This window comes from Manis pentadactyla, chromosome 5 (genome assembly GCF_030020395.1).
Source record: "Manis pentadactyla isolate mManPen7 chromosome 5, mManPen7.hap1, whole genome shotgun sequence".
Taxonomy (NCBI): domain Eukaryota; kingdom Metazoa; phylum Chordata; class Mammalia; order Pholidota; family Manidae; genus Manis; species Manis pentadactyla.
The window spans coordinates 153502455-153517928 of NC_080023.1; the positions used below are offsets into that span (position 1 = coordinate 153502455).

A 15474-nucleotide genomic window follows, 5' to 3' on the forward strand; every position below is an offset into this window, starting at 1 on the left:
GGGAGACATGGACATGCACCCAAACCCATGCCCGAGTGAGCCCTAGTAGGGCCTCTCTGTCTCTCCGACCTTGGGCACAGCCCGCCTTCTTGGCTCCTTATCTGCAGCCAGGGAGTTGCCGCTGATGCCCTCTTGGGTGCTGACGCTTTATGACCCTGTGAAAGCACCCAGCTGGCCCCTTGGGCACCAAGGGCCTGGCACATTGGTGGAGCAGTGGGCCTTCCGGGGTGTAGGCCTGCAGCCACGAGGCTCTCTGGGTAGGTACAAGTTCTGGGTGAGCCTACAGCAGACCCAAAGCTGGATGTGACCCCGTAGCCTCTACCTCGTTCTCATCGGCTGCTGTGCCAGGGGGCCCCTCCAGGATGGCTACCCAGCCCGAGGCCAGCCTGCTGGAGCCCAGAACACTGCCAGCAGGACAAGACTGCCTCCAACCTGTGGGCTGTATGAGTGACAGCGGGCAAGGCACGCTGAGGGGCCACAGGGAGGCAGCCGGGGAGCACACCCCTCTGAACACTTCCGGAAGACCAGGCTGCCTGGTGCTGGCGAAGGCTGACCCCTGACCTGGGCAGAACCTGGGCAGGATGCAGAGCCCACCACCTGTGCTCCGAATGCCCACGGGCAGGAAAGGCCTGTGGGCCCATCTATTTAATGTGGGGCAATGTGCTGCTATTCAAAGGCGGGAATTAGTGATGAATGGGGGAAATTGTTCCTCCCTCTGTCCCGTCTCCAGAAGGAGACAAAAACCCCTTTTACCTCAGCAAACAATGCCCTTATGTGGGCGCCAGCGCCCCGCAGCCCACACAAGCCTGACTCTGTGCGAGCCGCCAATTGCCACACCGGGCTCTGGGGCCACAGCCAGCAGCACCCTCTCCCAGTGGGTGACCCATGCTAGCTCCCAAGGCGGGAAGAACTGCCATCCCTGGGGCCGCAGCCGGGCACACATGGCCAGCATGCCCAGGGCAGGCTGCCTTCTCCTGCCAGAGGTGGGGCTGCTGGAGGCAGCGCTCCCTCCTTCGTGGGCTTCCGCCTGCAGCAGCAGCCAGGCAGGGGAGAGGAGGGGGCATCAATAATTCACACACAAAAGAGATGAGTCGCAGGGAGGAGGAGGGGAGGGTGGAGCACTGGAGCCAGTGGCCCCACTGAGGGCCTGGGAGGTGTGGGCACCAGGGCGTGCCCCCACTCCACTGGTGTCTGCAGGGTCCCCCTTCCACCTCCCCAGCCACTGTGGCCTTGGGCTGCAGGCGAGGGGTACTGAGCCTGCTCTGAATCTAGGGCATGCACCTCACCAGGGTTGGCCCCTGCCTCCTTTGACGAAGGCCAGTGGCTTGGGCGGTGTTTACACGATGCATAGTTCCCAGGAGCACCAGGCTGCTGGCAGGCTACCCTGCTCTTCCTCCCAGAAGGAAGGGGGAGGGCCCTGGGGTCAAACAGGGGTCGCCAAGAAGTTGGGTGAGGCAGTCCCCTGGGATCCCCCCATCCTAGGTGATGGCGCCGCAGTGGCTGCCTGCCCCACAGTCTGGCCTTTAGGCCCTGGTTGCCCGCCTAGCTGTCCTCCTGAGCACCCCCTACATCCTGTGGTTCGCACGCCGGCCATTCCCCATGCGGGCTCTCCTCTTACCTGCCCAGGGAGACGGGCACCTCTATTTCACAACACCCACCTTCTTGCTGACCTTTTGTGATATCCCTTAAGCGGGTACAGCACCCGGGGCCCTCAGAGGCTAGAGCAGGGCTGTTCAGTAGGAACGGAATGCAAGCCACCTGGGCAATTTCCAATTTTCCAATTTTCTAGTAGCCACATTAAAAAAAAGTGAAAAGAAACAGGTGGAATGAATTTTAATGATCTACTTTATTTTACCTGATAGATCCAAAATATTACCAACAAGTAATCAATACTGTTAAAATTGAGGTATTTTACATTGTGTTAAAATTAAAATACTTTACATCTTTTTCATACTAAGTCTCTGAAACTGAATTCTACACACAGTACACCTCGGTTTGCACGAGCCCTTTCAGCGGCTGCCTGTGGCTGCTGTATTAGCGAGCACACACCTACATTTTCATGATTTTCCCAGTAGGGTCCTTGGGGTTACGACCCCTAGAGAGGTGCCTGAGCCACAGATGAGAGTTCGGGTCTCCGGGCAGTGGTCTGAACAGGGCTAGCCCAGGGCACTGGGGACAGCACAGCCTGGAGTTAGGGGGTGGACACCGAGTGGGAGGAGCCAGGCATACACACTGCGCCCAACTGAGCAATCAGGCACCCAGGGGGAAGTCACTGGCCATCACACAGCAAGCACGGAAGAGCCAAGATGGGCCCGGTGCTGCCTGACTCCCCAAAGCACCCATCCTTAGTGCTCCGTCATCTCTGGGCCTTGGTTTGGTTTGCCATCTGTACACGGGACAGCCCCCTCACCCCTGCCACTGTGCTACTGCCTGCTGCCCCTCTCCTAATACACACTGGCAAACATGCCCAGGGACCCTTCCCAATACAGCCTGCCTCAGTCTGTGTCTTCCCTGGCTTGACATTCTTCCTGGTCCCACCTCTAGGCCAAGCAGAGGCAGTGAGAAAGCAACACTACTTCAGTGTGCAAAGCTCGAGCTGAGATGCCCATGGCACCGCCCTCCCCACCCCCACCCGCCCCCAAACAAATCATGTGTCCTGAGAGCAAACAGAGCCACTCAGGCAACCGTTGTGTGAGTGATTCGCGGGGCAGGGCCCTGGCCCCAGACCAGAGCCTGCGTGCATGTGTGTGGTGCCTTAGGGCCCCTGGCAGGCCCTCCATCAGCCCTCCCGGAACCTAGACTGGGTTTGGTGCATCCCAGTCCTTAGGTCAGGGTGATGACGCCAACGTGGCCCCGATCACTTCCTGGTTCCTGGGAGAGTCGCCTTCGGACAGGCTCAGAGTGGTGATGTCGCTCCTGCACCCACCCCACCCCAGGTCTCCTCTCCAGCACAGCAGGACCTGCCTCACAGAGGGTCAGCAGGAAGTTGGGTCTAACCGTCCTGGGTGGGGAGCGGCAGGGAGGGGCGGGGCTCGGGCTCCCGACTGCCCAGGCTAATCTTCCAGGATTGTCTCTTCCTCCCTGTCTGAGCTGGTGAACTTCACCTCCTTGGGCACTGGACACTCTCCTGCTCCCAAGGTCCTCACGGGCGTCTGGGGCCTGCACAAGGCCAGGGCTGTGCCAGGATAAAGGGGCCTCTTGGTGCCATCTCCCAGCCTCTCCCACCCGTGGCGGCCCAGGGCCAGGACAGCCCAGCATTGTCTGCCTTCTGCAGCCCAGCTGATGATGGACACTTTCCTGTGACCTGGGACTGCCCGGGTGGCCCACGGCCAATCCCCGGAAGGGCTTGGGCCCCAGTTCTCTGCTCTGAGGAGGAGGGGAGGGCAGGAGGCCATCCGGTGTGGATGTTTGGAGCCTTGAATAGAGGCAAACAGCTCTTGTTCTAGAAGCAGGGGCTATGTGACCTATAGACAGAGAATGAGGTCTGGACCCAATTTCCAGCCTCACCTCAGACAAGCAAGGTTAGGTGGGTAGACAGGGCCAAGATCAGCAGGTGTGGGGGAGAGAAGGCTCCGTTTAAAGCTCACTGCAGGAAAAGTCCCTCAGAAGCCATCTGAGGGAGCCATCTACGGCAAAGGGGCCACAGTGCTCCCTTAACGTGACGGTGCCCAGGGCGGATGCCCACCAGGAATGCCAGGTCCATAGGGAGCCACCTGCAACAGGCCTTGGAGCTCCAACTCCAGGGTGGCCCTTGAGAAGGTGGGCACCATTCACAAAGCACACTAGAAATGCCCAAAGCTCAGGGCAATGGGAGGAACTGACTGAGCCAGCCTGGCCTGGCCCCAAGCCCCATCCTCCTTCCCCACAGAATATCCTCCTGCCCGTGCCCCAGCAAGGGCAGCTTCCACCACTTGCCGAGATTGCTCCTGTGGTATCTGTCCTCAGTGCCCAGCACAGAGGCTGGCACACTGGACCTAAGTTGCTCCCCAGGAGCCTTTTCCCTGGACAGGAGAACTAACTCGCAGCCACCCAGCAGTGTGGGAGCTGGGGACTGGGGGTTTGCCAGATCAAGCAGCAGGGTCCTGGGGAACTCGGGAGATGTGAGGACAAGCCCTCTCAGCCCAGCTCCCATGCCAAAGTTAGGCTCCCGGGGGCTGGGAACAGGGGCCAGGTGCACAACTGTGATTTGGTAATGAAAACTGTGGTCAGAGCCCCACAAGGCTCAGGGGGCAGAGGGAACAGGAGAGACCTGATTGGATGAGAAGACAGGACTGGACCAAGTAGGGCTGGTGAAGAGGCCCGAGGATCCAGGGGGAGGGAGAAGGAAGACCACTTAGTCTTTCAAGGGAGGGCCCTGACCCACCTACAGCCCCCAGCCTGTGTGTGCCCGCTGCCATGGACCCTGGCCCCTGGCCCTTCAGCAAGGCCTCTGCTCCCTCCTGGCCACCTAAGAGGAGGCCATCCCGTAACCACCTACCAAGTGTTCCCCTAAGCCGGGTGTGCTAAGCCCTGTCCGTTCACCATCCAATCCTTGTCCCACCATTGCAAGGGAGTGATTTGCCCCAGGCCCTTCAGCAAGGAGGGACCCACTCGGGAGATCCACAGCAGACTGCTAGGAGCCGCCTGCAGGGAGCCACATCCAGTGGAGACCCCAGGACCACGGCGATGACCCCACCTCTTGCTCCTCCCAGAGCCCTTGTATGCCAGACCCTCACCAGACAGCCGGCCTGCCTGCGCCCTCCCTGCCCCATCTCTCCTGGCTGGAGCTTGGGGACATAGGCAGCTGCTGGAGACATGTGACCAAAGAAACCCCCAACCCTGGCACTCAGCATCTTCCTCCCTGCCAAGCCTCCTCCTGACAGGCGGCCTAAACTTCCCATGCCTCAGGTCCTTTCCACCTGTCTTCAATGTCACACCAAATGCAGCTTTCCCTGCGCTGTGTCTGCCACTAACTACTCAACAGCTGCTTGCTGAGCACCTATTCAATGGGAGGAGCTGGGCTTAAAGCCCAGAAGAGGACACCTGGGCCCCTGCAGGGGCCTTGGTCTAAAGGACGCTCCCTGTGGCACTGTGTGTAATAGCTAAAAAGGGGGACTTTAAAGTCCTTCCCCACAAGTGGCCCACACACTGACCCCAGAGTCAGGGAGACCCCTGTGGCTGCTGGTGGTCTGGGCAGGCTGCTCCTCTGGCGGGAGATGAAGTTTCCTCCTCTGTAGAGAAGGGACAGTCACAGATCTGAGCTCACAGGTCACAGCCCGCCTGTCACCATCTCAGGGACTAAGCCCAGGGGACTCAGGAATGGGGCCTCCAGTCACTGAGATGACTGGACAAGCTCTAAAAATGCCACATCACTGTAAAATATAAAAACAAAACAAAACAAAACAGCAGTCCACGCACAGACACAGAGAAGTGACTGGTGGTTACCAAGGGGGAGGGGCTGGGGGAGGTGCAGTGGGGGGAGGGGGATAAAGGGACAACAATTCGCAGTCACAATATAAGTTGATCACAGGGACTGTTGAGCCACTATGATGTACATCTGAAACCAAGATTGTATATTAATGACATTGTAATAAAAATAAAACGCCACATCATTGATGCAGAGAGGCAAACGGCATTACTAAGAAAAAAGGTGGCTGCAATACTATCTGATCCCCACCTTTTTTAAAGAAAACAAGACTTTCATTACATGCACGGAAAAGACAGAAAAATATGCCCCAAACATTCATATTTTTTATTTTCCATTTTTGACCCCTTTTTTCCCCTAAATTTTCTACAATGAAAGTAATTCTTGTAAAATAAAGGGAAAAATAAGATACATGTCTACAGACACACACCTCCTGCCCTCGTGGAGCCTACAGCCCGGCAAGGATCCCAAGGACTGTGTGCCTGTCTCCAAACTGCAGACTTGTCTGTCCCAGGCAGGCACCGGGCTTATCAACCTCGAAGCCATCAACAGGGGTGGTGATATTAGCAGGCAGGACTGATAGAGAGCCGAAGGCTGAGACCCTCAATGCCTTGGTCCAGCCTCAAGGCACCGCAGTGGGCCCAGCGGGGAGGCTCCCAGACCGTCTAAGGAATCCTGCCACCACGTCCCCTAAGGGGAGCTTCAAGCTCCAGTGGGTCCCAAAGATCTGAGGCTGGAGGAGCGGTCTCATTTGAGGGGCCCCACACAAGAGGTCCCAAATGCTCCAGAACACCACACAGCCCCTGCCCAACAACCCTGTGGCCCTGCAGGAAGACCCCAAAGGAGGACGGAAGCAGGACCCTCGGCTCCCCCCTGGCGCTGGCTTCCTGTCTGCCCAGGAGGTGAGTAATGTCCGCTCCCCACCCCCATCCATCCCTTCTGGAGGCCAGGCCTCACATTTTCCGTTCAGGAAGGGGCAGAGCAAGAGGCCTGGTGAAGCACATTGGGGAAAATGCAAGGAGTGGGGTCCTCGCCAGGCCCGCCTGCCACGGTGCAGACTGTGACCTGGCTACTTATCTGACGTTCGGGCACCCTGCTGGCCCATCTGCTTGTGTGCATGTCCTCATCCACTTTTTCATTCACTCACTCATCTAGCAGACCCTTCCCCCACGCCGGCTCTGTGCCAGGCCCTGTGCTGGGCACTGGAGTCTTCTTAGCTCTGGGTGCCTATGGGATCTGGGGAAGAGATGGCATCGAACATATCCCATTGACGGGGTATAATTCTAGACTGATTTGCTGTTTGGTCCCAAGTCAACACCAGATCCCAGTGTCTCTGGATGAAATCTCAACATTGCCTTCTCTGAGGTGTCCTCTGTCTACCCCCAAAAGGCAGCCCCCAGACCACAGTGTTTTTCCAGGCACCTATGATGTGCACCAAGCTTTGCACTCAAAGGAAAGTCGAAAGCCTCAGCAGGAACTGTGCATGGACAGGAGGCCACGGTGGAGCAGCCGGATGGCTCTGGGCCCCAGGAAGCCGGAGCCAAAGGAGTGAGGCAGGAGGCTGCCTCTGGTTCCCAGACTCCCCGCCCATCTTCTGGGGAACCTTACATACGGCCCACGCCCACCAAAGAAGAAACAGGAGGGCAGCTTGGCACCCGCTCCTGACTCTGGTCAGATCGCCTAGACTCTCTCCCTGATCCTCTGCGTTTCCCTTGTGAACCAGGGTGAGAGCAACGTGCTGTAACCCCCATGAGGAAGCACGAGCAAATGGTGCCTCTGGCCGGGTATGCACTGCTGTGATTTCAGGGTGGCAGGAACAGGACCCATAGAAGAGATCTGCGAGGGGAGGCCTGCAGGCACCGTCAGGCCCGATGAGGTGCTTGGAGGGAACCTACAGCCCCGTTGCAGGACAAGCACACTCCCATTCCCAACAAAGGAGTGAACCTCAGAGACAAGCACCAGGGGGCGAGGGCTGCCATGCCCTTAACTCATTCCTGGTCTCAGACTGGCACCTGCCCTGCCAAGGCCCAGCCTTCATCTGCCTTTGTGAACACTTGAAAAGGGAGGAGGAGGAGGAGATGGAGGAAGAGGAGGGCCCCAACACATCCACCAACAGGTGTGAATCCGGGCAGCTGCCTGGCTTCCTGAAGTGCTTCTGGGCTGCATTAGCTGCCAGCAGGGATGGGATGCTCCTGGTACAGCCTTGGGAATCTCCACACCTTCTGGCTAAGGGCAAAGCCCCAGGTGCTCAGATTGGGGAATGTCCTCAAGAACAAAGAACCCAACTTGTCCCCAAAAAGGGGTGGACCTCTGAGTGGTGTGCTGGGGGAAGATCTCAATAAATGATTGTTCCTTTATTCACTCAGGCAACAAATATTAAACAGGCCTCTATAATGTGCCAAGCACACAAAGGGAGTCACTGAGGATAGAGCCGAGAGCAAGATCAACACAGTCCCTGCCTCAGAGCTCACAGTGGGGACCTCAGACATCATCTTCCCAACTTGCCACTTCCAGGGAGGACCGAGGACCAGAGACCACACATTAAGCCACTGTGGAGGGCTGTGGCTAGGTACGGAGTTTAGGACCAACCAGAGCCCCTGCCTGGCCTGTCTGGACCCCAGTCCTTCAATAACAGGGGACATGAGAACACCCTGCAGCCCCAGATGGTCTTGCATCTGACTTACTGATGGGAGTGGAGTCTCAGCATATGTCTGCACTGTTAGCACCTTTAGAGAGACGGCTGCTGGCTGCAAGCCACGGTGGGTGCTGGACAGGGCTCCTGGCCAGGTCTGTGCCCAGCCAAAGCTCTTTGGGAACCCACTGCTCTGGATAGACACACCAGTGGCCAACAGATTGAGGATGAGAAGGGGCAGCAGAGACCAGACCAGCCAGCTGGGCCTTCTCAAGGCCTGAGACCCCCTGCACTGGGTCTAAGTCAGCCTCTGGCCAGCACATCAGCCCAGTCCCCAGACACAGCCTCTGATTAAGTAATTAAATTGATGTTATCACAGACACCACCATCCTCCCTGCCTCCAGCTCTGGCTGCCGGCCCTCATAAACACTCATGTACTGTCAGCAGGCCAGCCTGCCTCAGCCCCCACACCCATGGCTAGGAGGGGCCTAGGCACCAGAAGGTGGGGACACATGCGTGATCACACCCAGGTCGGCTCCTCTGCCGAGCTCCATGGCACCAGCTGTAGGACATGCTGACCCCACCGGCTCTTTGCGTCATCTTCGTGATCAGCCAAGCCCCCAGGGGGTGGGGCAACTGATGCTGAGGAAGCCCCATGACCCCACAGAAACATTCACTTCCACTACCTGAGCCTGGAGGGCCCCCGAATCACCAAGTTTCCTGGGAAGTGTTTCAAACAGATATCGGACCCCCAAAAGGTGGTTGTGAGCAACAATAACAAGACTTTTTCAAGCATGATTGGGGGGATCATGGCCCCATTTAGTCCCAGTACACTGGGTTAAGAGAATATTCTGGATTCTTCCTGGGAAGGTATAACCGACACCCTTGGCTGAGCTCTGCTGGTGTGTGGCTTTGGGTGTGGCCCTCAATAGGCTCAGATGAGAAGGGAGATCAGCTGCTGGACACTTCTCGCAGCCCCAAGGCCCCCAGAGGCATATGGTTGCCCCTGACCTGCATCCCTGCCCCAGGGAACACTGGGAGCCAGCGCTGGTCTGGGAGAACAGCAGCATGAGGGGGTCCTGCTAACCTCATGGGGCATCAAGGCACAAAAGCCTTTTCTTTCCCAGCAGCCTTGCACCCCAGTCCTTACAGAACCACCCCTGGGCTCCCCAGCCCCTGGCTCAGCCACCCAGCTGCCTCTAGGCTGAGTTTCCTCCCAGACAAAGATTCAAGCCTGAGTCCTGCAAGGGCAGTTGGGAGGCAGGCGCTGGTTCTGCCATGGAGACGAACTTTGACCCAAACCGCAAGGCTCCTACCCCTTATTTACTCTTTACGGCTAACCCGTTTCAGAGTTAACATTACACCCCTTTTTAAACCTACACCTCCCTCCTGCATTCCAGACCCTGACCTTCAACCCCTCCTAATTGCTGGCTCTACACCCCAGTTCTCTGACGTCCAGCTCAAGCTCATCCCCCCGCCGCCAATCAGCTCCATCCTGGAAATCAAAGCCTGGCCAGGGACCCTCTGACCACAGATGCCACCCCAGGCCCACAGCTGCATGTAACTGAGGCGGGCATTGGAGCCCCAGAGCACAGCCCCGTTGAGGCTCCCTGCGGGACTCTGGAGGAGACCACTGGGCTCTGACTGCGGACCCCACTTCTCCCACCCCAAGAAGGAGCCTCTGCTCCAAAGGAAGCTGGAGGAGGCTGCCCAGTGGGCCCTGGAGGACAGTGGGGGCCGAGGCTGGGGAAGAGGCTGGCAGCAATTCAGCCAGGCCACATCTCATCCCAAGGGGCTGGGGGCACACAGTGGACAAGTGCACTGCCTGCTTGCACACAAGGTGACAGGCAGGGACCCTGTCCTACAGCCTAATGTCGAGCCACAGAAACCCAGCTCTTGTCTTCTCTGCTGGGCATCTGGACTGTCCTGAGTCAGGCACACTGTTAACCTTCTAGACCTGAATTGTGATGACTTTTAAATCCATATCCCACCAGCTTGTAAGCACGAGGGAAAACAAACAGGCACGATGCAGCTCCAGTCCCTGAGAGCTCAGTGCATTTGCCTTCGGGAGGACCTGCTCACCCTGGAAGCAGGCTCAGGCAGTGGGGCCCACAGAGATACCAAGAACTCTGCGGGCAGCTGCAAACCTGGACCTGGCCACGCAGAGGCCCCAGCCCAGATTCCATCACCCACAATATTCCTAGGTCCCTGCAGTTGGGTGCAGTCCATCCCCCACTGGCCGCCAAGGGACACTCACCATCCTCTTGGCTGTGGAGGTTCTGTGGGCTCCGCATCCTCTCGTCCTGACTGGGACTCAGGCTGGAGGCCAGGTGTGGGTCAGCTGACATCCATGTGGAGTCATTCATATCAAAATCTTCACTGCTCACAGAAGTTTCATCCTGATCAGGGACAAAGAAGGCGGGCGTTCAACGGGGACACTCTCTCTGCAGCCCGGAGGCAGCATTCTGGGTGAACCCCAGGGTCCACGGGCATTTGGAAGTGCCCAAAGGCCACAGGGAGCCCCAAACCCTGCAGTAGGGGCCAGCTGCTCTCCCTGGCCCCCTATGGAAGTGACTCGGCCTCTGGTTCCTGTGGAAGCTGGGGCTGAGGGCTGGGCAGTCTGTAATTGAAGACAATTATGAGATCTTGCATCCTGTAGGGGCGGATAGCAGGGCCTGGCTCTTACCCTTGTGAGCCAAGGTTGAAACAAGTGCTGTAAACAAGGGCCACGGCTCCCTGCTCCCTGCCCACAGCCCACAGCCTGGGTTAGAGGGCTCACTGCGCACATGCCCAGGCAGCCAGGAGTGGGTAGCAGGACTTGGCGGGCACTGCCGAGGCCAAGCTCATCACCACCCCCAGGCCTGCTGCCCTGACTCTGTGGAGCATGCATGGAATTCCTGTCTCCCACTCCCCCAGCCCAGAGGACATTTCTGTCTTCCTCCTTCCTAACCTTTGCTGTGCTTCAAAGATATGCTCTTGGGCGGCTTCCAGAGCTGAAAAGGCCAGCCCCAGAAGCGCAGAGAAGGAAGGGGGTGGGGCAGGCAAGGGGATCAGACCGCAAAGGGGGTTTGGCTAGAGGGCCTGGGGGGCCTCCAGGGCCTTCCAAACAGCCGGAGGGCCTGCTGGAGAGGACCACACCACCTTCCCTCCCCTCACTGGCTTCAGTGAGTCCCTGGCCAGTCATCCGGGAAACCCCGGGGTGGGGCCCCTTCAATCCAGCCCTCCAGCAGGGAGGAACCCCACCTCCTCCTTTGGGCCCAGCCTCTTTCAGGAGCAGCAAGCAACTGTGTTTGGGAGCTGGCTGTAAATCGCAAGGAAGACGACCCCGCAGCTCCCACACCCCGGAGCTCTGGCTTTGCCCCCTCCTCTTTCCTGTCCAGCAAGATACAATGGCCTCTGTGGGCTCCCAGTAAGGACCTCTAGCAGAACACCCCCACCCCCAAAGGCCTCCCCTCCAGGGCCCCCTTACAGAGGTCTCTTTATAGTGAGCAAACACACTTTGGTCTGAACTTTCTTTGGAGCCCGTCCCTGAGGCGGCGCATCTGCTCTCCAAGAGCCAGGGAGCCCCTGTGGATTGTCCCCCACCCCTCCCCACCACGCCCGCTGGCAGGGAGTTTCCGGGAATTTACAGCTTCTGTGCAGCATGAGCGTTTACCCTCTGCGGCTGAATCTGGAAGACGTGAGCTGGGCCATGCTACCAGCTCTGCCCAGCTCAGGGGTCCCCCCAAGGCACAGCTGGAATCTCGGGGGACAGAGACCACGTGTCCTCTCTGTGCACACATGCACATGCACTCGTCTTGCCGTCCCTCCCACAGGCTGCCCTACTCCTTATACACAAGCACATCCACTCGGAGTCTTCCCTGAGTGAAACACACTCACTCACATCCCCTCAGACTGTGTTCTCACACCTGGAGGGACACACACACATTCAAAAGGCTCTCTCTGCACAAAGAGTACAAAGAGACAACGAAACCCTCCCCTGTGCACAGATGGAACCCCAGCATGAGCCAGGAGGCAGGGAGGGCAGGGCAGGACCCTTGGAGGCCACCCAGGCTCTGGGAGCCAGGTACAGGGGCATCCTCTCTAGGGCCCTGTGCTCCTTCCTGGCTGCCCAGGGAACACTGTGCTCAGGGTATGACCTGAAGTCATGGCTGAAGAGGAAGGCCCTTTCCTGGCTCTTGGGTATTGTTGAAACACTCATGCCCTAAGACACCAAGTATTCTAGTAACATCTGGAAGCACCACCTGACCAAAATGCTCCATCCATTCATTCAGCGAGTATTTACTGAGCTTCATTGAACCCCCTACTATGAGCCAATACCTTCCCAGGTGCTGGGAAATTCAGCTGTAGCCAGGACAAGGGGGCCTTCCTGGTGCTTACTGTCCAGTGGGGGAGATAGAAAATCAGCAGAAAAACACAGAACACTAGTGGTGATGAAGGCTACAAAGCAAAATAAAGCGAGGAGGAGGGCAGAGGGACCTGCAGGGCTGTGTATGCCAGGTGACCAGGTGGCACTGGTCTGGGAGCATGAGAGCAGAGGCCTGCAGGAAGGCTGCTGTGTGGAGGGCTACATGGGGAGCCTTGCAAGTACCAGCGTGTGCTGGTGGGTTTGAGGAGCAGGCACCAGGCTGATGTGGCCAGGGTGGGTAAGGTCTGGGCAGAGGAGCCACACAGGAGTACCCCCTCCTCAGGTGCATAGAGCCCGGGCAGGGCTGTCTCCAGCTCAGGGGAAGGCTGTGGACGACAGCTCCACTGAGCACACAGGGTTCTCACTGGGGAGCAGAAGAAAGTAGGACCACGGATGAAGCACTGAAGGCTTCCACACTCTAGACTTACTCGGCCAAGTTTAAAACACTGACAGTGGCCAATGTTCATCCCGTACCAAGTACTCCCCTTGGGTTGTGTCATTTCACCCTCACACAAGCCCATCAGGTAGGTACCCACATCAGCCCCATTCTACCAATGAGAAATTGAGGCTCCAAGGGGTTAAGGCACTTGCCCAAGGTCATGAGCTAACAAGTGGCAGAGCCAGATGTGTGCCAACACACCCTCTTTCCAGCCGCCAAGCCTCTGCTCCAGCTGTCCCTGTCTCCTGGAATGTCAAGCTACTGCAGCGCTCCAGAATCCAAACTCCAAATGCGCCCCCCTCGCCGCCTTCATGGTCAATTCCAGCCCAGTCTGCTCTGCTCCTCTCTTAGACAGTCTATACCAGTAGCCCAGCAGTCCAGCACATGCCCCTCGGCTGTAGCATGTCAACACACTGCAGGTCTCTGCCCTGCCTTTCCCCCAGAAACCCTTAAGTCCTTCCAAGAGTGGGGACCCAACCTGGATGTTCCCTGGACCCCCAACAAGGCCAGTGAGACCCATAAAATTGGCTGAATTGCCTGGCATGTTGTTGGTGTTTAATGAGCATGTGGAATTAGTCTGACAATTAAGGACTCGGCCCCCTGCACACAGTCCTTGAATGGAGACAGTATGAAACCTGGACTCCGCCTGGGGGGCTGGTGGCAGCAAGCTGCCTTGTGATGCTCCCTCCTGCAGCTGCCAGCCGCCCCACTCAGAGCCTCCGGTTTCTCTGGCTCAGACTGCTTAACTGTCCACCAAAATGACCCCCCTCCACCATTCCCTGCCCTGCCAAGTTCAATTAGGGAGAGGTAGGCTAAATCTTACATTGACATTGCAATCACCTGGTAACTAAAAGCATCCAGGGCCCACACACAAGGGGCTTTGGGGCAAGGGTTTTATGAGATTCTCTTGCAATGGTCCATACAAAGAGCAGGCACCCGTGCCAGGTCTACCTTCAGATTCAGTACCTGCCCTAGCTGCTCAAGGGCACCATAGCTAGTGGCAGAGCTGGGGTCGGAACTCAGGCAGCCCGTGCTCGGAGCCCACATCACAGTGCCACCACACCAAGGGGCTGCCTTACCACACTTCCTCCCTTCAACTGAAAGAAACAGATTTCTTAATGACAAAGTGTCTCAGGATGAGACCCAAAGGGAACCCATGGGGAGGTGAAGCTATATGTACACATGCACCCATATGTTCACTCTCCCTTCAGTGACTTGACACACACTTACTGAGCATCTACTGTGTATTGGCAGTGTGCTAGGGACACAGATGCTAAAGCAGGGTTCCTGTCCTTCAGGACCTTGTGACTAGGAAGACCAAAGAAAAATTCTGACCCACTTGTAAGTGGGCTCTGGAGCCCCCTCGGTTTTCCTCAGCCCCCAGGGTTCTGCCACATGAATCCATCTTGTGAGTGGTGGTTCTAGCTAAGATTTTGACACTACTGCTACAGTCATTTTTTTTCAAGTGAAAAATCAAGTCTATTAAATCTGACTTAAAGGAAGAAAATGCATAAGTTCTCAAACTTACAGACAGCTTCCACACTCTCACTTGCAGGGCTGATGTGGGTGAGAGGCCTTCCCAAGACCCCTTTGCAAATCCACTTGCTACAGCAGAGCCCCCCACTGCAGAGGGCAAACTGTCTCTTCACCCACTCACACCAAGCCAGGACTCCAGGAGCAGCCTAATTACACAGGCAATTACCAGCACACACAGTTCAGAGCCCATCAGCCACTGTGTAGAGGGGCGAATACAGCCAAGTCCACAGGGACCTGCAGGAGGCAGCTAGCTCAGGTTTGAGTGGCAGGGCCTTAGGCCTGTGTGCCGACCTAGGGTACTCCCCCCACCCCTCCCGTCCTCACCCAGAGGTCACAAGTTGGGCACCTCTTGCTTTTCCCTTCTGGAATCTCAACGGAATTTGGTCTACTGATTTATTTTCCTGTAAACAAACTCAATGAAACTTCCATTAGAAAATAAAAGAATGTGCACAATCCATTACTTCTGGACCCCCCTTCCCAGATCCCATGTGACTGGCCAGCCAGCTGCCACCCACCGCCTGGCTCCTTTTACCTCTGCCCTTGAACACCCTGAAGCCTGCAGGCTTGCCCACCTATTAATGAAAATCTATCATTTATTCAACACCAAAGGGCCTGAGCCATTATGGGTCACATGGCAATTGGGCCAACTGCCCCTTCCAAAACGGGAACTCACTCAACAGTTTGGGGGGGTGGCTGGGAAGCGAGCAGCACCCAGCCAGTCCCTGGACACACCCTAGTCTGGGAGCCCTGACTCTGGGCAGAAGGAGAGGAGCTGACCAAACCCTTCCCGCTCTTATCTGCAGTCCAAAATTCATGGACAGGTTCAGTTTCTCTCCACCCAGGTTCTGAGGCCCTTTCCTCCTCTGCAGGCAAACGAGCACCAGCACTGCCCAGCCCAGGAGGAGAAAACAGGAGACCAGAGGGGAAATGGTGGAAATGCGCCTGTATCCATGGCATGTAACTAGGGGCAGGTGCTATCAGTAACCTGATTATTTTACAACTGGGGTCAATTTCTCGGGAACTGGGTTCCTGGTGCCTCTGAAGTTGAGCCATTT

The 15474-nt window shown here is 57.1% G+C and overlaps 1 protein-coding gene across 3 annotated transcripts in view; it reads right to left on the bottom strand.

The window, feature by feature from the left end:
• Positions 1–15474, bottom strand: part of NOL4L (nucleolar protein 4 like) — a 120510-nt gene that overhangs the window by 17336 nt on the left and 87700 nt on the right. For all 3 annotated transcript variants that reach the window (XR_005032509.2, XM_036924712.2, XM_036924710.2), the window contains exon 5: positions 10294–10435. Coding sequence is in view for 2 of the 3 variants with exons in the window: in XM_036924712.2 (XP_036780607.1) it covers positions 10294–10435 (142 nt within the window). In the remaining variant the exon portion in view is untranslated. The remainder of the gene's footprint in view (positions 1–10293; positions 10436–15474) is intronic.